We start from the raw sequence: 22,330 nt of genomic DNA, 5'->3' as shown, positions 1-22,330 counted from the left end.
GACCCAGGCCTTTCTCTTGGGGAGCCCCCCTGGGGAATGCTGATGTCAGGGAATGCCACTGGAAAGAAAACTTCTGTGTTTGGTCCCATCTTAGCGTCCCTTCATCCTGGAGGAGAGAAGAGGAAAAGGTGGGAGGACCTTCCGTGGAAACAGGGAAGCTCTCCCAGCACTTATTATATAAATGACAAGGCCACAGCGAGTCGAAGTGGCTCGCCTCATCCTCTCTTTACGGTCATATGACCCTCACTCCTCTTTCTGTTTTCCCCAGATGGCAAGAACGATGGCTGGGCCCAGCCCTGACTGGCCTTGGGGCCTTCACCACACCTAGACGCCAGCTCTCTCAGAACAGTGTGGGTGACAAGGAAAGACATGGCTGATGAGAGGGGGCTCTGTCTGTGGCGACACAGGCAGACAGATGTCCTTACTCTGGAACACTGTGTTTGGGTGGGACCCCAGAGATCGCCTTCACCAATCCCCATTGCCCAAAATCCGGGGAGGGAAAACGGTCGGCCTCAGGCTGGGTTGTCCGACTTGTTAATTCAACAGTAGAGCCAATGTCTCTGGTCAAAAGCGTGAACTACTCCTTGAGTAGATTCCCTCCGACTTCCTGCAAATATGTGCGTCCGAGGGGGGCGATTCTGGTAGCCGGGCTGACACAGGCTGGCGAGGAACGAGAAACGCCGTCTCTGACTGAGATTCCGTGACTTTCTCTGGGTTTGTAGGGGAACACCACCGAGATCGCTGCGTGAGGCACATCTGTGAATGGCCCACATTTGTAGCAACGGTAATGGTGACACTCGGGTTGCGCTCGCTGTCCCGAGCAGTTTGCACGAGGTCATGCATTCCCTCCTCACAGCAGCTCTGTGAGCCAGGTACTGTCGTTACTTTTTGTGCTAGTTACGGTCCTTCAAGAAGCACAGGCGAGATGCGGTTAGATGTGCCAGAGACTCACGGGGCAGGAGGTCCGTGAAGGGTAGGGGCCGGGGGAGGGTCGTCGTGGAAAAGGAGAGCGGGCAGGACAGGCTGGGTAGCAAGAGCCTTACACAGCAGTGCGGTTCCGAGAAGCACTCGGCAAGGCTGGTGGGAGCCTCTGTGTAAAAGTTGCTCCTTAGAAGGGTTAGGTGTCCTGTAGGAATGGGCTGGAACTAATACACCCTCCATGCTCGGTCACCGGCTGAGCACAGCATGGACCCACAGCAGCCATGCCCGGGGCCTTCTCCCTTGGGGTGGAGCGGGACGGTCACATTATCATTATTGCCCGACTCTGAGCCCTTACACATGAGACGGCCGGGCGAGTTCTCTTGCAGGAGGTCCGAGCAGCACATCTCCATGGCCGCCACACCGCCATTTTACAGATGAGGAAACTGAGGCACAGAGAGGTTAAGTTTCTTGTCCATGGTCCCACGGTTAATAAGTGGCACCAGGCCACACCGTGGGCTGCAGGATTATTTGCTGGTGCGTAGGGGAAAGTACTGTCGTGTAAACTTTGCAGTCCGGCGGACCTGCCTGTCCCTTCTCCCTCGAGCACGCGCTAGCTGTGGGAAAGCTGAGATTGGTGTGTGTAAAGTGCCTGGTACAGTGGCTAACACATAGTAGGTGTTCCTGCTCTCATTCTGTCTCCTAGGGGTGGAAAGACTCACAGTCTTTCCATTGTTGATGTTGCCTGCTTACTGTCCCACTCTCTCTGAATGTCAACTCTGACTCCCCAAAGGATGCTTCTGAGCTGACTGCTCTGCGGGCCCCAGATCTGCCTGGGGCCTTGGAGCGGATGGATGCTGGGGCAGGCGCCAGGCCTGGTCTTGGGGTGTCCTCCTCACTGAAATGCTGTGGCAGCCACCCTGGGCCTCCTTCCATCCCGGGGAGATTAACATCATTGACTTGACTAGAGGCCAGGCAAAGTGTCTGGTAGTCCACAGCTTTATCTCTAATCTCTAAAACAACCTTAGGCAGGAGGCCTCAACATCCTCATTTTTCAGATGAGGAAACTGAGTCTGATGGAGGTGAAGACTCTTGCCCAAGATCACAAAGCTAATAAATAGCAGAGCTGGAATCTGAACCCAGTCTGACGCACTATAAAACCCACTCATTTTCCCCCACACCATGCTAGTCTTGTGAGGTAAGTTATTATCATCCTTGCTTTATAAATGAGAAAACGGAGGCTCAGAGAGGTGGAGTCACTTACCTAAGGTCACACAGCAAGTACATGGCAGTAGTGGAGTTGGAGTCCAGCCCTGTGTGACTCCAAACGCTCCGGGACAACCTTTTGTTCTGGGTTAGCCTGGACTCTCAGGAGGGCACACGTCCTAGATTTAGGAAAATCTTTTGTTCTCCAGTCCCCCGTCTGCAATCTCAGCACCCACTCCTTGCTTTGTGGGTCTGGGAGATGGAGAAAAGAGGAGGGTCATTCTGCCTTTTTTGTTCCTGCATCCCATGGCCTGGTGGCCCTGACTCTGCAGTACCAGCGTGAACCCTGAATCAAAACCCAGGAGACTGGGTCAAGCCCTTGCACCATCCTCTTGACCGTGGGCAAGTCACTCATTGTAAAGTGGGGTGATGAGCGCCCTGTTGGTTTCTCAGGGGAGCTGGGAGGAGAATCCAGCAACATGAAGGACCAGAAAAGACTCTGAAACCAGCCTAGGGTTGTATGATCACCTGGGCAGTAGGAGTGTTATTATTATTTTGTGATTTTCTTCCTACCTTCTGCCCTCTGGCTTCCCTGAAGCCGCCACCAGCAGGGAAGGCACTGGGCAGGCCTCCTTCTAGACCCACAGTTGGTCAGCATCCCTCAGGTGCCTGGCCTGGCCTGTCAGACCCCATTTCTCACAGTTCTCCCGCCCTCTGCCCTCCAGCCCTCCAACCCTTGGCCTCCTACCCAGCAGAGTACTTCATTCCCTGAGGGGGAGATTCCAGAGCAGATAATCCAGCTGCCTCCTTGACAGAAACCAACAGCAAATAAAGGAATATTTACTGAGTACCTGCAACTTGACAGGGGCTTCAAGTGTTTAATCCTCTGCAGCAACCCTGAGAATTTTTTCCTGTTTACTTTTGATGAGCGAGGCTCATGCTTAGGGGCACGCAGCTGGAGAGAGGGGGAGCCAGGATTCCAGCTCTGGGCTGTCTCATTCACTGGGAAGACAGACCCGTTCCTCCCTATCATGGTGCACAGTCTGCTGATGGGCAGGTCCTTCTGGTGGCCATGGGCCATGTCTGTGACTGTGCGGAAGGCAGAAGCCGGGAGTAACGACTTGGGCTGGGAGGGCTGCCTCTTCCTCCAGGCTGCCCAGGATTTCTCCATCACCAGAAGAAATGGAGACTCTGGGGACAGTTCTGCAGAACCATCCTTCATCCCAGCCTTATCTCAGCCTCTGAGCACCAGGTGGGCCTGAAGGAAGCTGCCTGGGGGCAGTGGGCAGAGGCCTTTGTCTAGGCCTATGCGGGGCCCTGACTGCTGTGGGCAGTTTCCAGTGTGGGCAGTAAAGGACGCTGCACTTGGGGTCACGGAAGCCGCCTCCAGGTGGCACATCAACAACCAGTATGTGATCCTGGACAGGTCTCATCCCCTCTCCGAGCCTCAGTTTGTTGCTCTATAAAATGGAACCATATCCTCACCTCACTGCAGCGCGGGACGGATAAATGGGTCAGGATGTGAAAGTGCTCAAAGCAGAAAGTTCCCGGTAGGACCTGCTGCATAATTTGCAGGGCCTGGTGCACAAATGAAGAAAATGCTGATGTCCCTGTTCACACATCGCGAAGAATTTCAAGGCGGTGGTAGCAGAGCATGACACCAGGCGCCGGGCCCTTGGAAGCGCGGGGCCCTGTGCCCGCGCAGATGGAGCTTCCTGAAGCCGGCCGCGGCGGGGGGTTAGGAGAAGTAGGGTGCGTCCTTCTCCCTGCAGCGGCCCACCCGTGCCGCCCATCCCGAAGCGAGGCTCGGGCGGAGGGTCCCGCGGCACGTTCGGCGGGGCGCCTACGCCATCTAGCGGCGCCAGGACGCGCAGCACCCGCCGCGCGCACCCAGCCCGCGGGCCTCCCAGGCTCAGTCACCCCGCGGGCGGGCGCTTCGGGGTCCCACGTGTCGCCTGCGTTTCCATCCCTTAGCTCCGACCCATCACCACGTCCTCTGCATCGTCCTCCAGGTCTCTCACCTTGTCCCACCCCGTCGTTAGCTCCTGGGTCCACTCACCCGCCCGCTCACTCTATTAGGGTCCTCCCCCTCCCTCCGGGAGCTGTTCCCCCTCGGGCCTCTGGAGGCACCCCTCCCCCCTCCGTCCATTCCAGCCTGCACTTCATCTGCCCTCAACAGCTCCTCAGAGCCCTGCTGTGGCTCTCTGCCACCTCCAGGGAAAGCCCATATCCTTAGCCTGGCATCCAAGGCCGTCCACCCTGGGTCCTCGGGCCTGCCGTTATCCTGCAAACACACGGTCGCTTCCTGACACCCCTCCCCGACTTGGGGTCCTCTCGTCCTGCCTGTCGGTCTCTCCAGGTCCCACCTCTGAATGAATGCCTTCCAGGACTGCTAATCCTCAGGGTGCCCACAGCAGAGCACAGGAATCTTCAGAGTCAGAAGTGGCCAGGTCAGAAGTGCGTATGGAGTGGTTTTGTGAAGATGAAATGACATGACTTATATTAGGCATTCAGAATGGTGTCTAGCTCATTATAAGCATAGTAAATGTTGTCACTATCATTATTATTATAAATTCTGTATCATTAATTATTAATGACCTTGGTCATGTGATTTCACCTAGTTGACCTCTTCCCATCAGGAAAATGGGGATATTATTTATATTCTCATCCCAGATGATTGTTACAGTACTAAATGAGGTGCTGCACAGAGGGTCCTAGGTAGAGATGTAGCAGGTGATTGAGAGAGGTGGTCCTCTCCCTTCACACCACGCCCTCGATGCTCAACAGATAGTCCCTTTTCATAGTTCCTTCTTCGTGATCCCAAATGATTTAATTGTGGAATGCTCTGGAGGCTGAATTTCTTCCCAGGGCACTTTAGTCTTTTCTCTTAAAGTCTTCAACTGATTGGATGAGGCTCACCACACAGTGGAAAATTATCTGCTTTACTCAAAGGCTACTGAGTAAATGTTAATCACATCTACCAAATACCTTTACAACAATGACTAGAATGGAATTTGACCATGGTATCATGGCCTAGCTAAGTTAACACATAAAGTTAATCATCACAGTGGGCTAATATTTATCTCATAAGGACTTTATCCTTAATAGAATCCATGATAGTCTGTCTTTCTCCATCTCTCCCCAAGCATATACCTATTCTGTGTTGGCATTAACAGTGAGGGGCTTTGGACCCTTAGACTGCACAGGGAGTTGGGGGTTAAGAGATAGAAGGATTGGATACTCTTAGTTCACAATCCCCTGCCACAAAATCCTTGCCCCTCATCGGGCATTCTAGTTTGGATAGGGGCCTTGACTGGGCTTTGGGAGGAGAGCAGGAGAGAAGGGACTGGATTTCGCAGTTTTCCTGGTGGGAATGGGAGTGATGTGATGTAGCTGGAGGAACTTGGCTGGGAATGAACTGGCCAGAAGAAACACCAGGGAAGGTAGGATGATGAGGCTTATTAATGCAAAGTACTTCTTATGGAAGTCAGGCGTCCCAGATTGGTAGATAGGCCATGAAAGGTGGTGGTGTGCTCTGGGATCCCAGATCAAATTTTTTTAACAATTTTAAGTTGACATGAAATCAACTACACATATCTGATACATGTATACACTTGTGAAACCATCACACAATCAAGATAATAAACACAACCATCACTCTCAAAAGTCTCTTCTTGCCCCCTCGGTCATTTTTCTTGCTGCTTCTCTCTGCCCTGACCCTCCCCATCCCCAGACAACCACTGATCTCCTTCCTGTCACTATAGTTTGCATTTTCTAGAACTTTATATTAATGGAAACATCCAGTGTGTACCTTTTTTTTTTGGTCTAGCTTCTTTCATCAGCATAATTATTTTGGGATTCATTCATGTTGTTGTGTGTGTCAAGAATTTATTTTTCTTTACTGCTGAGTTGTATTCCATTGTAGGGATATACCACAGTTTGTTTATCCATTTCCTTGTTGAAGGACAGCTGGCATTAGCCTGATCTATTACCAGGGGAAAGTGTGGTAATAGAATTCAGTGCAGAGGTTGCAAATTCTGGAATGCTCTGTGCCACCCCTGTGCCAAGTGCATCTGCGACACTTGTTTGGTTGGGTCTGTCTGCTGTCATGGAACTAGTTGCCAGACTACAGAAGTTGGGGGATTTCACATGCAAGTCCAGGTTTTCAACTTTACTGGAAGAATTTTTAGGTCTAATAACTGGGTCCACATTCCAGCAACATGACAGCAATCCCTAGAGCTGTGGCATAATTGCCTCCTTTACCCTGGGCATGTACTCTCTGGGTTGCCACTAATTTCTTTAATCGCCTGGCTCCATATACTCTTTGAACCTGGCAGTTTCTGGCTTAGCGATCAAGCTCAGCAGTCAGAAAGTCCTGGGTTCAAATTGCTCTGTCACTTACTAGCTATTGGATCATGGCCAAGTTACTTAAACTCTCTGAGCTCCAATTTCCTCATTAGTAAATGGGATTAATAACAGAAACAACCTCAGGGTAGTGAGAATTGAATACATATGAACTATTTAGCATGCAATAAGTGCTCAGTAAATGATATTTAATATTCTTGTTATATTATGGTCGCAGAGTAGATGGCAGAACAGTACAGTGGATATGGCACTAGACTAGATTTCTCGTCCAAGCTCTGCTACCAACCAGCTATGTAGCTGTGGGCTTTGGTTGACCCATCTATCGTATGAAGTAGTGGGAGATCAGTTAGCATGTGTCAAGTTGCAAGTGGCAGAAAGTTCAATTCCATCTGCCTTAAATAATAAAAAATTATTTTTTTGCTCTATGCAACACAAACCACTTGTGGTACATGTAGCTTCAGGAGAAGCTTGATCCAGCAGTTCAATGAAATCATGGAGTCCATTTGTTTCATCTCTCTGCCTTGACTTCTGTGGTATGATGTTCATCTATAGATTGGTTTCTCTGCAGGTTACAAAATGATTGCCTGTATGTCCCAGGGCTACGTGCTTATTCATTTGTGTCCAGCAGGGAAGAGTGACTTTGTTTCATTGTTTTCAGTAATGACTCTAAAATTCATGCTGTTTGCATTGGCTTAGGCCTTAAGCTACCCCTGAACCAGTCACTGTGGCCAGAGGCATGGGAAAAAATGACTGGCTTAGTATAGGTCAAGTGTTCCATTCTAGAACTGAGAGTGCAATCAGCTCCCCCAGTCTCATGGGTCCTCAAAAGTCCACTCAGTGGGACTGGCTGCCCCTAGGGTTTTCCCCTGATCTTCAAGATCTGGATTTTTTGGTCTCCAGGCAGTCCCTGGACCAGAGTGCAGAGCTTGTGGAGGTCTGAGACTTAGATTGGGCTTTATTTTGATGTGGAGGGACATGCTGATTTCAGCTCCTCTAAGAAACCCATATGGGCATCTTTGCACATGTCCTTGGCATTATTCCCTATAGAGGAAGAGTAATTTGGCTTGAATTCATGGACTTGTTTTCATTGCTTTTTACTAATAGATTTCATGGCAGCTGCTTTCCAACACCTTCTGGTGTTTGTGTATCATTAGAGCTCATTTTAGGAAAAGGTGGAGAATGGTCTTCATGCTCTCTAAGAAATGGAGCCGGGCAGAGATTTTGGAGCTTGGCATGCTTTTAAGCCGATTTCCAGCTGTGTGGGCAGATCCCTTCATGTCTTGGGGCATCATTTCTTCATCTGAAAAACAGGTGCCTAGAATTCTTCACAGAGTTGTGAGATTCAAGTAGGATACCATCCACAGACAACCTGGCACCCAACAGTGGTCCCCAGTCCCATCTACACTTCCTCCTGGGAACCTCTCCAAGGGGCCTTTCTGGCCTCTGCTCAGAGGATTTACTTAGAGATGTGATGTTAGAGAATCACAGGATGGGTCATAGTGGGATTCTGTATTTTGAGACATTATTTCTATATTGGAACAAGAGATAGACTCTTGAATTCCTGAGCTAGAAATGATAGTAAGCTTAGGTCCAGATTTTCTGTAAATGCCTGGTGATCCTTCCCACCCCTGGCCCACCTGAGATCATGTCAAGATCAGCTCAGAGGAGCTATCCCTCCCTACCCTGTCTAGAGTAGCCTCCCCAGCCACCCCAGTCACTCTCTACCATGTCACCCTTGTATTCTCTTCATGTCACTTTACCGAAAACTTTTTATCTATGGTCTGTTTACTCCCACTAGATATAAGGTTTGTAAGAGCATGACACATATCTGTCCTATTCAACATTTTAGGTTAGTTTCCTCCAGAAGCCAACACTGAGACAAGGATGTGGGATCCAGTAGCTGATCTGGGAGGAGATCCCAGAAGCAATGGTAGGGGAGTACAGGAAATGAGAGAGGGAAGGGAAGGAGGTCAATAAGGGGTACACTGTTGAGCACATTACTGCTGTGGCTATTAGGGCTCAGTTCTGCTGGAGAAGTCGGGAGATGGTAGAGAAGGCACCCCAAAGTCCTTCCTATGGAAAGGAGATGGGTCTGGGGGTATTTATACACCAGCTCTCATCAGCCATTGCTTAAGGGCTGTTCCAGGGAGGTGTTAACTACCTGATTCTCCTGGCCTGCCCTGCTCACAGGCAGAGTGCAGCCTTCCCAGCCAGCATCTGTCTGTGACAGAGTTATAGACAAAGGTCCCAGGCATTTCCAGGTGGCACAGTTGTGTCCAGCTTTGTGGTTAACAGTGAGTGTTGAGGCCTTCTGGGTAAGACAGCCTACTGATGAATCCCCATCAGTAGGCACAATTACTGGCAAACGGTGACAATGTGTTGGATGATTCAGGGGGAGCAGGATCCCTCCAGAAGGACAGGTTGGAGGTGGGTGTCCTAAGTGGAGAGCCTTGTTTCTCCAGTATCCTAAGCGCGGAGAGATGCACTGATTCACGAAGCACAGGCCTCTCTTTGTTTCTGTGCTCCGTTGAAAACTGCAGTGTTTATTTATCCCTTGTTCCTTTATTAAAAGCTTTTTGTTTGTTTTAATATCACTCTTTTAATTAAGTTTTAAATTTTAATTCCAATATGGTTAACATATAGTGTTATTTTAGTTTCAGGTGTACAATATAGTGATTCAGCAGTTCTGTACATCACCCAGGTGCTCATCACAAGTGCACTCTTTAATCCCCATCACCTGATTCACCCATCCCCCCACTGCCCTCCCCTCTGGTGACCAGCAGTTTGTTCTTTAGAGCTAAGCGTCTGTTTTTTGGGTTGTCTCTTTTTATCTTTTTTTCATTTGTTTTGTTTCTTAAATCCCACATGTGAGTGAAATCACATGGTATTTGTTTTTTTCCACTGACATCTTTCACTTAACATGATACCCTCTAGCTCCATCCATGTTGTTGCAAATGGCAAGATTTCACTCTTTTTGATCACTGAGTAATATTCCATTGTATATATACACCACATCTTTATGCATTCATCAATCGATAGTCATTTGGACTGCTTCCATAATCTGGCTGTTGTAAATAATGCTGCTATCAACATAGGAGTGCATGTATCCTTTTGAATTAGTATTTTCATATTCTTTGGGAAAATGCCCAGTAGTGTGATTACTGGATTATAGGGTAGTTCTATTTTTAACTTTTTGAGGAACCTCCATACTGTTTTCCAGAGTCGCTGCACCAGTTTGCATTCCCACCAACAGTGCACAAGGGCTCCTTTTTCTCCACATTCTCGTTGTCACATCGTTTCTTGTGTTTTTGATTTTAGCCATTCTGACAGGTATGAGGTGATATTGCATTGTAGTTTTGATTTGCATTTCCTCGATGATGTTATGCATCTTTTCATGTGTCTGTTGGCCATCTGCATGTCTTCTTTGGAGAAATGTCTATTCGTGTCTTTTGGGTTGGATTATTTGATTTTTGGGTGTTGAATTGTTCCTTTATTAAAAGCTTTGATGAATGGTAACCCATACCCTTGCAATTGCTGCAACAGGTTGCTCCCTACCCCCACCCTGAGGACAACCAACTTTCTTTCTGTTGATTATTCATCTCGGGACCAATTTTGAATCTTCCTTTCATCTTGATTTCTCTCTGAATATCTCCAGATGCTGATTTTCCTCTTGGCATTGGGTGTTCAGGACTGAATTGGGTTTCTTGTGGTCTGGCCAGCACAGGAAGAAGGGTACCAGCCCTTCCACTTTTCTACAGCAGGGGCTCTTAGCCCTGGGGGTACACTGGAATCACCTGGAGAGCTTTTAAAGCGTAGTGGGCCCCACCTGTAGAGGTTCCTATTCAGTTAATCTGGGATAAGGCCCAGGCCTCTGGCACTTTAAAAATTTCCCCTTCTCTAAGGGGAACCCTCCTACACTGTTGGTGGGAATGCGAGCTGGTGAAGCCACTCTGGGAAACAGTATAGAGGTTCCTCAAAAAGTTGAAAATAGAGCTACCCTACAACCCAGCAATTGCACTACTAGGTATTTACCCCAAAGATACAAATGTAGTGATCTGAAGGGGCACATGCACCCCAATGTTTAGAGCAGCAATGTCCACAATAGCTAGACTATGGAAAGAGCCTAGATGTCCATCAACAGATGAATGGGTAAAGAAGTTGTGGTATATATATAAAATGGAATATTATGAAGCCATCAAAAATGAAATCTTGCCATTTGCAATGACATGGATGGAACTAGAGGGTATTATGCTAAGCGAAATAAGTCAATCAGAGAAATGCAAGTATTATATGATCTCACTGATGTGAGGAATTTGAGAAACAAGATAGAGGATCATAGGGGAAGGGAGGGAAAATGAAACAAGATGAAACCAGAGAGGAAGACAAACCATAAGAGACTCTTAATCTCAGGAAACAAACTGAGGGTTTGTTTGGAGTTGTGGGGGGTGGGAGGGATGGGGTGGCTAGGTGATGGACATTGGGGAGGGTATGTACTATGGTGAGCGCTGTGAATTGTGTAAGACTGATGAATTACAGACCTGTACCCCTGAAACAAATAGTACATTATATGTTAATAAAAAAAAATAATTACAATACATGTAAGTCAAATCATGCTATACCCCTTCAACTAATACAGTGCTGTCATTTAAATAAAATTGGGGGAAAACACACACACACACACACACACACACACACACACACATCTCCCCTTCTCTGTTCCCCAAGTGATTATGATATGCAGCCAGAGTAAAGATACACTGGCCTAGACCTTATATAGGTATCTAACACACGCATCTGAAAAGGTCAGAGGTATTCCTAGCTTCAGGTCCAGCTTGATCCAGCAGCTCAGTGATCTAATCAAGGTTTCAATTTCTGGTGTGTTTTGTTTTGTTTACACATCTCTGCCTTGCCTTCTGTGATTCTGGTTTATCTGCTCTTTGGTTATCAAATAATCCCTCAGAATTCCTAAATCACTACCAACATGTCCTAGGACTGCATACTATCTCATTCATGTCCAGTAGGAGAGAGACCATCTTTGTCCTCTTGTTCCCAGCACAAATCTTGTGATTCATGCTGTTTGGACTGGCTTTGGTATCAAGCCAATCCCTAAATCAATCATTATGGTTAGGAAGATGGCTCAGATCATGTGCTCCATTCTTAGCACTGGGTGTGGTCAGTTCCCCACCTTAGCTCTGGATGTACATTACAATCACCTGAGCAGATTCTAAAGAATCCTGATGCCCAGGCCTCACTCATAGAGATTCTACTTCAATTGGTCTGGGGTGGGGCCCGGGCACTGGCATTTTTTAAAGTGCCCCAGGTGATTGTGATGTTCAGCCAAGGTGGAGAACCATGGCTTAGACATTGTATAGCCTCATGGTGCAGGTTCAGACCACCCACATGGGAAGGTTCACAAGTACAGATCCTCTGCTTGGGCCTAAGTGTATGTATGCCTTTCTAGGGGCTGGCCACATGTCTAGCAGCCCTAGATGACCACATGGCAGCACTCAGGAGGCCCAGAGAAACAGAGCCGCATCCTCTACAATTTCCAACCGTGAGAAATTGTAGCCAGTGGCAATCAGACTGGGAGTATTTCGTGCATGTGTGACATTTGGTGGCCTGCTCTCGCTCTTGGTCCGTGGGCACTTATGGCTTTCCCCTTCAGTGCATCTGTTTCCTCATCTGCTGTTTGGATTCAAATACCCATGCCTCTTTGAACTGACTACAGATGAATGAGAATTGTGTGTGTACCTTCAGTTCCTTGGGGAGAGACAGAATCCCTTGGCAGGAAGGCTCTATGATGGAGTGGGAAGAGTTTAATCTCTATGGAGCTGTGCTACCCTAGGTAGGTGCCCTTACCTCTTCAGGTCCAAACCAGGAAAATGAGGACTCTATCTCCCAGAATGCCCTACATCAACATGAAATGAGATAACGTATGTAAGCCCCTAGTGCATTATCTGGCACATAATAGGTGTTCAGTAAATTGCTTTCCTTCCAAGAACGCCATGGTTAGCTCTTCATCTTTTTTAATGTGATGTTAAATGGGGACTCTAAGACATAGTGTCCAACATAAGTAATAATTTGTTGCTTTTGGTTGAAGCCACTTGGTCAACCCCTGGACTCCAAGCCCCTCAGCAGGAGCTTCTGGCCACCTCTTCATCTCTGTATCCCCAACCATATCATATGAGGCTCCAGACTTTCTACAGCTGAGGGTCTTGAGAGTGGCAATCTTGTTGGAAGGAAGGTGTTGTGAGGGGGTCTCATCTTAAAGACATATTTGCTTTTAGTCACAGTATTTGCATTTAAATGGGATGCTTGCTTGGGGGTAGTGGAGGATGATGACTGATTGGCACTGGGTCTGGCACAAAGTAAGTACAAATAGCTGGATGCCAACTGAATGGACGAGCCTTCCGTTTTCACAGCTTACTCTCCTGGCCAATTGAGTTATGGAGGAAATGAAGATTAAGAGTGTAAGAAATAGTTCTGTTTATTGATTAGAACATGGTATAAAATTACAATTTGCAGGCATTCTGGGCTTTCTGGGAGGGGCATGCAGTGCTAGGCTCTAGCAGGAGATGGAGTGAGGGCATGGACCACTGGGCATTGGCTCTTTTCCTGGGCACATCAAGGGACTTGCACTACCAGCACAGATGCCAGTGTGAGAAGGAATTATTGGTTCTTGCCTCTGGAAACAAAGGATTTGGGCAGTTTGGGTCACCAGACAATGCCATGCTTAAGAATTCAGTTCTATCCTACATATGTTAGGTGCTGGCTCTCCCAATCTAGTCATATACGGATTCATATTGTTCTGTATAATGCACATTCTTCCCACCAAAAGAAGGGAAACAGGCACATTGGTTTGGGAGGCCATTAGAGGATGGTGTGCATTTGGCTCAGGTCATCTTGCTTCCGGATACATCAAGGTCTGCTGGACTCGGAGGCAGTGGGCTGGGTCACGCAAGCAGAAAAGTGTGCACTACTGTTTAAGCTCAAGCAGAGGGACCTTCCATAGGGCAGCAGCATGAAGAGATGAGCATGCTTCCAAAACAAACCCAATTTCATCTTCTCTCTCTCAAGAAGACGGAGAAGGAAGAGTTTGCAATCAGAGACTGAGCCATGTGATGCTGGGTTCCATAGAAAGTCTCCAGCGGAGAATTCTTCCAAAATGTAAAAGGTGTTTCTGTCCCAAGAGTCGGTGTGCAAAATCAGAACAAGGGCAGATCAAGGTGTTAAGAGGTGGTTGTTCAGTACAATGTCTCTGAGAGCTGGATGGCTATGTCCATAGTCACATGACATTTTGGAATAGCTGGAGGGACCTCATGATGTTGTCATCCTGGGAGGGGAGGAGGGGGAAAAGAGAGGATGGTTAGAACTCTCTGAGGCTCCTCCCTGAGAAGCTCTGTAATGGTGAGCACGTCTCTAGTGTGGGTTTCCCATGCAGAAAGAATGCTGCAAGGGCACTAGAAATAGGAAAAAAGAGTGGGGGCCCAGAGAGTGAGCAATTCAAGGCAAGAAGCACCTTCTCTGGCCTTAGGAAATTTTTCTTGTTGTTTTTTAAGATTTTATTTATTTATTCATGAGAGAGAGAGAGGAAGAGGCTGAGGGAGAAGCAGACTCCCCACGGAGCAGGGAGCCCGATGTGGGACTTGATCCCAGGACCCTGGGATCATGACCTGAGCCGAAGGCAGACTTAGCCTTAACCGACTTAGCCACCCAGGTACCCTGGCCTTAAGAAATTTGTAAGAAATAAAGTATCGAGTGAAACAGTGAATATTACCTTTTTAAAGAAGCTCTGCACAACTGCATTTTATCAAATGATTTTTCGACATTTACTGAGATGACTGCATTTTTTAAAAATTCTGTTATGTTATTAATTATATTGGTTGATTCTTGAACGTTAAGCCAAACTGGCATTTCTGTAATAAACCTTTCTGTTCTTTTTTTTTTTTTTTTACGTATTACTGGATTTGATTTTTTACTCCTATATCCAGAGGGAATATATTAGCTTAAACATTTTATTTTGTAATGGCTTTGCCATGTTTTCATATTAGGGTTATGATAGCTTCATAAATCAAGTTGAGAAGTTTTTCCTCTTTCTCTATTCTCTGAGTTTGTGTGAGATTAATATCGCTTATTCCTTGGAAAGAGTTTGAAAGAATTTATGGGGTAAGACATCTGTGTCTGCCATTTTCTTTATGGGAAAATTTTAAATTACAGATTCAATTTCTTTAACATACATAGGACTATTCAGATTTTCTATTTCTTTTTGTGTTAGTTTTGATAAATTATATTTGCAAGGAATTTGTGGATTTCATATGTTGTCAAATTTGTCGAATAATGAACCATTATCTTTATAATCTGTAAATCCTGTAGTGTTGTTACCCTTTCCATTCCTGATACTGACAGTTTGAGCTTTCTCTCTCTTTCTCTTTTGTTTAAATCAATCTTGCTAAGCATTTATCAATTTTATTAATTTTTGCAGAGGCAAATTTTGGTTTTATTGATTTTTTTATTGCATGTCTCCATTATATGTTCTCTATTTTACTTTTTTCTAGTGTATATTCTCTAAGAAATAGGTATTGAATGTAGAAAATCCTCAAATGCTTAGCTATTAAGCAACATACTTTTAAGTTCATGGGTCAGAGAAGAAAATATTTTGAATTAAAATATGATGAAAACATGACATATTAAAATATGTGGGATCTAAAACAGTACTTAAAGGAAATTTTATCCCTTTATGTGAACATACTGGAAAAGAATGGTTGAAAAGAATGACCTAAATCTTCATCTCAAAAAGCTAGAAAAAAAGCCCCCCAAATTAAATTAAAATAAAATAGAAGGAAAAAGATAATTTAGAACACAAATGATAAAACAGAAAGCAGACCTATAACAGAAAAAAAATCAACAAAGACAAAAGTTGATTCTAGGTGTTTGAAATCTTTTAAAAATTGCTAGAACTTTTAAAGTAAGTCTATGGGTTCTGGAGTCAGGCTGCCTAGATTCAAATCTGGATCTGTCATTTACTAGCTGGGTGGCCTTAGGCCAATTATTTAATCCCTCTGTGCCTCAGTTTCTTTATATGTAAAATAGCATCGATCACAGTATCTACCTATGGGTGGGTTGTGAGCAAAAAGTAAGTGAATTAATGAATAGCTATAGAGGTTGCTAATGTGAGAAACTAAACGAATTTAAAAACTTCACTCACCTCTGAAGCAAAGTCAAAAAAGAACACCTAAGTAGGGCATAGAATTTAAAATTAGAATGATGGAGTTCAGGTTCCATCTCTGATCTCTGTCACCTACTGTGCCTTAGCCATATCTCTTAACTTTGCAATGTCTCAGTTTTCTCTTCTTTAAAATGGGCATGATCAGTTCTGCTGGTCACCCAGTTCATGATGATTAACATGTTGAAATATTTCTAGCCTTGTTGGTAAATAACTGCTGACCTGAGCCTCCCACCCAGCATCTTTCCCTCTGTCTCTCTGGTAACTGGTCCAGGACCCCCAGAACATCCAAAGATCCGTCAGCTAACAGACTGGCAAGCTTAGAAGGGTCCCTTTAGGGCATGCTCCATGGCATTAGTCAAGGTCAGTTAAGAGTGGTCAATTCTCAGTCCACTCTCATTATTGAATATTTTGAATATCACCTTGGATAAAACGCCACCACCTCTCAGAACTGTTGTGAGGTGTATGCATATACCTGAAACTTGGTAGGTGCTCAGTACATGTTGGTGACTTCTCCCCAGTTTTGTGCACCTGCAGTTCTAACTGGGTGAGCTCAGAGTGACTGCATACTTTTCTGAAATAAGGTGGGGATGGAAATGCATTTTTCTAAAGCAGATGAAAGCAACTATTTCCAGTTCATTTTCTGGCAGAGACTCTGGGTTAGTCTATCCTTTCAACGAGTGACAGTGTGGTCCAAGGACCTGCAGCACCAGCTTGACCTGGGAGAGCGTTAGAATAGTAGCCCCTCAAACTCCCCTCCAGACCTATTGAATTAGAATCTACATTTTAACCAGATCTTCAAGGAGGTTGGGTTGCCCATTAAAGTTTTAGAAGCCTTGATCCCCAGGGCATTTGTGTTAAAACAAAGATTTCTACAGCACCCTCCCCCGCCACCCCCCATCTAGTGTTCATTTTCAGAATCATCTGGGCAATTCTTGGGTATACTACGGCTTGAGAATTACAGTTTTAGGTTTTTTTCCCAGCTACTCCCTTGTAGTCTCAGGAGTGGGTCATCGAGCCAGAAGTAGGTTAAAAAATGAGTGTTGCCCACTTGGGAAGTCTTTGGTTTCACAGAGACCCCCTCTGGGCTTTCACATCCCCCCCCCACCCCCAATCCTTCTCAGGCTGTCTGGCTCAGACTGTGTTTAGCCAAGACCAATCACAGGCCAGTTGGAGGAGTGGAGATTGTTGGAATTCTGAGTTGCTGCTGGTGGGATTGGCGGTGGTGGCTCTGACCTGAGGCCGCAGGTTTCTCATTCTCGCCCTCCTGCAGGTCCCCAGCCCCCAGATTTCCTTTCCCAGATCTAGAGGTTTTATGCTCTGAGGTCTCTCCTTACCTCCTGACAGGATTCAAGAAATTCATCTAAAGTCACGATGCCATCTTTATTTTTGTCCATTTTCTGGAAGACACAACAGGAAGAACTTTAACGAACCTGGTAATCTGCATTCCAAAACTTGCTCTTTGTTAGCCACCTTTGCCCTGAGAATCAAGGTGGTCTTTCACTGGCCAGACAACTCCACCCAGGCCCTGGTTATAGCCCTTTGACCCCCATGAGCTTCCTTAAAATGGAAAGACTTGCTCCAGACTCTCATTACCTCATCACCAGATTATTCTGCTGACACCCTAATATGTGTTCCCCAGACTCTCTCCCAGCCTGTCCACCTGGCAGAGAGAACGCTGCACATGAGAGGTTCGACTTCTTCTCTGTCACTTACTGTGTGACCTTGAGTGAGTCTTTAAGCCTCTCTGAGCCTCTGCTTTTCCCATCTGCAAAGTGAGAGGATTCGACTAGAATGAGCTTGGACATTCTTCAAAATTTTACCACTAGCTTACTTTTTAACTAAAACACCATTCTGGTCATGCCACTCTTCCACTTATGGAGTAACTGTAGTCATCCAAGCAAGGCTAAACCTCTTCAATTAAAGATCTCAATCCAGCCCACCCTTGTTTCCAACTTTATTTCCCATTACTCCCCAGACATAAAGCCTTAACACCTGCATAAACATGCTTAATGACATCTTCTCTGGCTACTCTGCTCCACCAAGAATTTTTATGGAACTTAGAGGCTATACGGTAGCATTTATACTTTGTAATATACTTCCCTATTCTATTCTGTAGTATATACTTGCCTGCTTAATGAGATCATCTATTACTTGAGGTCAGCATATCTTGTAATTCTTTTCTGTTTTCTACAATGCTTAGAACAGAGTTGCACACACACCACTTGTTCAGATGCTTGTGGGTTGACTGGCCTACGTTGGGCTTAAAGCTCATGCACAGTGTGTGTGCACTTACCTGGAAGAAGACATCCACATGCTGCCTTGGAGTGTCTTCTTTGAGCACAGGATATGTATATTTCCCCATCATGTCATAGATGGCTTTGACGATGTCCATCATCTCCTGGAGAGATGATATGGAAGCACAGAGTGGGAACCATGAGGTTTTTAGGTGACAGTTTGGGGCTCCTTGTTACACTGGTGAATGAAGGTGATCCCAGGGACTCTCTTCAGCTGATGAGAGGGAGTTAGAAAGCAAGAGAAGGGGCTGTATACTGTGAACCTCCTCTTAGAGAGAGGGTGGCGGGAAATTCTCTTCCCCTTCAGAGGCTCTTGGGTAGGTTACCTTTTCTTGAGCATTATCCTCAGTGAGGGGTTATGTGTGGGACTGGGGTGAACGTGTGTGTACTGATGAACTCACACCTCATTTTTGGAAGACCCTGTCCCCACTCCACAATTCCTTTGAATGGTTGGGTCTGGGTGGCTGTGTTTGTACTGGGTGTCCTATCCCTGTGACCACAGCTATTTGGAACAAAGGTGGACATCTGACTAAAGCTGAGCTACTCTATTTTTCTGTGATGAGGCACAGAAACGTAATCAGGAGTGATAGAACTCTGGAGCTCAAAGGTCAAGTGGAGTTAGGGCCAGAGTAGGTGCCACAGGCAAGCCATTTCCAGGATTTACCTGAGGTTGAGTGAGAGCAGACACCAAAAGCTTCCGCAGAAGAGTAGAACTTCTGTGAAGAGTAAAATGGAGCAAATACACAGAAGGTAGAAGAGATGAGAAAAATGCGGGGAGAAAGAGAGAGCAAGAGGAGAGGAGAGGAGAGAAGAGTAGAGGGAGAAAGGAGATGGGGCTGACGGGGGACAAGAAATGTTCTCATGAGCACGTGCATGGGCACCTGCATGCACACACACACACACACTCACACACACACAATCTCTCTCACACACTCTCACACACAATCTTTCTCTCTCACACATACACACTCACACACACACTTTCTCTCACACACACATACTCTTTCACACACACATACTCTTTCACACACACTCTCACACACAAACACATACACACACTCTTTCTCATACACACACTCACACACATACTCTTTCTCTCTCACACACACATATACACAATCACACACACTCAGAGGCTCTCTGAGAAAAACAAATGAAGACAGACAGTTACAAAGACTGGGAGAAGCCCCAGACGGGCAGTGTCTCAGAATGGTTACGCTATAAACTAAAACCTCCTCTTGTGCCTCCCCACCCCTATATTGCTAGCAACTTGAATGTATCATTTCTGCAGAAGAGAGTGTGGCCCTCTTGATCTCAGCAATGCTGGAGGAGGGGGAGGGAAGAGAGAGGAAAGAAGAGGTGAGGGGAGAGAGAGAGACTGGAGACTAACAACCTTCTAGCTTCAGTGGGGATTTTACATGTTCCATCGGACTAGCTATACCTTTATAGGAAACCTCTCAATTTAAGCTAGTTTATGTTGATGATCTTTTATCTTTGTAACCAAAAGACGCTTTCTACAAAGTCTTTCTTGTTTTATGGGGCCTGATAGATGGTACAAATCCTGTCATGTTTTCTTTCTAATCTCTCAATGCTTCTCCATACAGAGTAAGTGATCATTAAGTACTTGTTAAAAGAGTTAAGTTGTTATTATTAGTGTAGCTCTGTTTCCTCAAGACTGTGAGCTCATGAGGACATACACGATCCTTCATTGCTAAGGTCTCTGCATGGGCTAGGAACCCAGTAACTGTTGAGTGGCTCTGTGATGTTCTGATCACACTGGCCAAGCACAGTATTCCATGGCCCCTCCTTGGAATGCAGGAAAGAGGACGTAGGAGGACAGCCTTGTCTTTGAAATCTTTGAAATAGTGTTTGTGGAGACCCAGGGAACGGCCTTTCTCCTGGGTTCCTTGTCTGCTGCTCCTCATTCCATGTGCTTATTTTATTGTTTTTATTCGTTTTTAACCTATTTTTAATAATATTAGACTTACACAAAAGTTGCAAGAATAGAACAGAACATTCACGTATACCTTTGACCCAGCTTCTCCTAACTTGCCAAAGCACAGCACAGTGATCAAACCCAGGGAATTAACAATGCTACAACAATGCTATGCAGGGCTATTAACAAAACTATGGAGCTTATTCACATTTCATTAGATTTTTCCCTAGTGTCTTTTTTATGGTTAAGGATCCCTCATCCATCTAGTTGTGTGTCCCCTTAGTCTCCTCTAACCTGTGACGGTTTCTCACCCTTTGTCTTTCAAGACCAAGACACTTCTGATATAGTGCTGGTACGTTATTTTATGTCTCTGTTTAGGTTAGTCCCTGGTTTTCTTATGATAAGATTGAAGTTATACATTTTTGATGAGAATACCATAGAAGTGATATTATATCCTTCTTGGTACATCATGTCAAAGAGGTACATGGAGTTGATATATCTTATTAATGGCGATGTGAACCTTGATGACTTGATCAAGGTGGTGCCTGCCTGTCAAGTTCCTCCACTGATTTTAGTATCTTTCAGTGGGTTTTGCCTGCAAAAATTATTATTGTGGTGCTTGCCTAATGCTGATTTTGTATTTCCTTTATTCCTTCTTTATTTATTAATTGGAATTCTTCTTTAAGGAAGAGTTGTCCCTTATCCCCCATTTATCTATGAATTCAATTATTTATTTGAATACATATTTATTATTTATTTGAACACATATTATTTGAATATATATAATCTGTAATTATGTATATATAATTTAGTAGGGACTCATGGATATTTTCTTTATTTTATAGCTTATAATCTAATACTAACATTTTTAATTCTGTTGCTCAAATTGTTCTGTTTTGGTGATTGGGAACTCCTTCAGACTGATTCCTGTAGCTTTTTGACATGTCCCATCCTTTTCTTTTTTTCTTTTTTAAGCACTTCAATATTTTCCAGCACTACAAGGTACTCCAGGCTGATCTTGTATTTTCTTGTTCCCAGTCCTGGAATCACTGACTTCTGCAAGGAGACTGATTCCTTTAATTGGAGGATGGTGTTCAGAAACCAAGGTCTGGGTGCAAGGTATCCTCATTGCTAGAGGGTGTCATTGTCTTAGGCCCTCCCAATAGACAGAACTAGGAGATACACGTCTCTATCCATGTGTTTATTTTTTTATTTTTTAAAGATTTTATTTATTTATTTATTTGACAGAGAGAGAGACAGCGAGAGAGGGAACACAAGCAAGGGGAGTGTGAAAGGGGAAGCAGGCTTCCCGCTGAGCAGGGAGCCCGATGCGGGGCTCGATCCCAGGACCCTGGGATCATGACCTGAGCCAAAGGCAGACGCTTAACAACTGAGCCACCCAGGTGCCCCTCCAAGTGTTTATTTTAAAATGTCTTCATAAGTCCCTCATAGGGTTCTTTCCTGAGTACCTTTATTAAGAGAAAGGATTTAAAGACCAATTTTGATTGCTCTCTCAGGATTTTCATTGCCTAATTTGGATGAGATTATCTCCAAATGATTGCCAGGAGAGGTTCCAGCTGTCTTTTCTGGGAAGCTGCTTATTCACACTTTCTTTTTCTTTTAGGAGGTACTTTATTAATTCTGCCATCTAGAGAGGTCTGATGGGTATTAATGGCGACAATTTTGTCTAGTCTGCAAGTAAGAAAGAGGGAGCAGGACTTAGTGAAGTTATTCAGTGATGGAATTATGACTGCACCAAGGTTGAAAACTGTGTTGTAAGTCCCATTTTAGGGTCCTTTCTTTATATATTTTGTGAAGTAGTATTTGAATATTTTGGAGTATCATAAATTTGAGTAGGTATAGAAGCATTAAATTATTTGCAAAATTGAGATAATATTATACATACTATTTATAAAGTGATTTTTATTTTTCTTTGAAGATTTTATTTATGTATTTGAGAGAGAGAGAGAGAACAAGCATGAGTGGAGGGGAGGAGCAGAGGGACAGGGAGAAGCAGACTCCCTGCTGAGCAGGGAGCCTAATGCGGGACTCAATCCCAGGACCCCAGGATCATGACCTGAGCCAAAAGCAGATGCTTAACCGACTGAGCCACCCAGGTGCCCCAATAAGGTGATTTTTTAAATGTGATGTGTCAGATGAATTTTTACATCTTCTTACTTTTGTGTGACTTTAAATGGCCACCTGTTATTCCATTACATGAATTTACTGGAATTCATTGAACATATCTGTTACTAGTGGATATTAGGGTTTTTACACTCAGGGAAATCATCCACCACTTTATTTTCAGCACCTAGAACACCTTACAAGCCCTCAAATATACATTGAGCAAATACTTGACTGAATGAATGAGGCATGAACATTAGA

General features: G+C 45.2%; 1 protein-coding gene across 4 annotated transcripts in view; it reads right to left on the bottom strand.

The window, feature by feature from the left end:
• Window positions 1-12,957: 12,957 nt before the first annotated feature.
• The window catches only part of KCNIP1 (potassium voltage-gated channel interacting protein 1), a 204,647-nt gene continuing 195,274 nt past the window's right edge, over window positions 12,958-22,330 (bottom strand). For all 4 annotated transcript variants that reach the window (XM_032403697.1, XM_032403698.1, XM_032403700.1 and 1 more), the window contains 3 exons: window positions 18,009-18,113; window positions 17,050-17,112; window positions 12,958-13,822 (listed from right to left, as the gene is read on the bottom strand). In XM_032403697.1, the coding sequence (XP_032259588.1) occupies window positions 13,775-13,822; window positions 17,050-17,112; window positions 18,009-18,113 (216 nt within the window). In that variant the 3' untranslated portion in view covers window positions 12,958-13,774. The remainder of the gene's footprint in view (window positions 13,823-17,049; window positions 17,113-18,008; window positions 18,114-22,330) is intronic.

The sequence above is a fragment of the Phoca vitulina genome, unplaced genomic scaffold, assembly GCF_004348235.1.
Source record: "Phoca vitulina isolate PV1807 unplaced genomic scaffold, GSC_HSeal_1.0 scaffold6, whole genome shotgun sequence".
NCBI classification, from domain to species: domain Eukaryota; kingdom Metazoa; phylum Chordata; class Mammalia; order Carnivora; family Phocidae; genus Phoca; species Phoca vitulina.
This window is presented reverse-complemented; position numbering and strand designations above follow the sequence as displayed.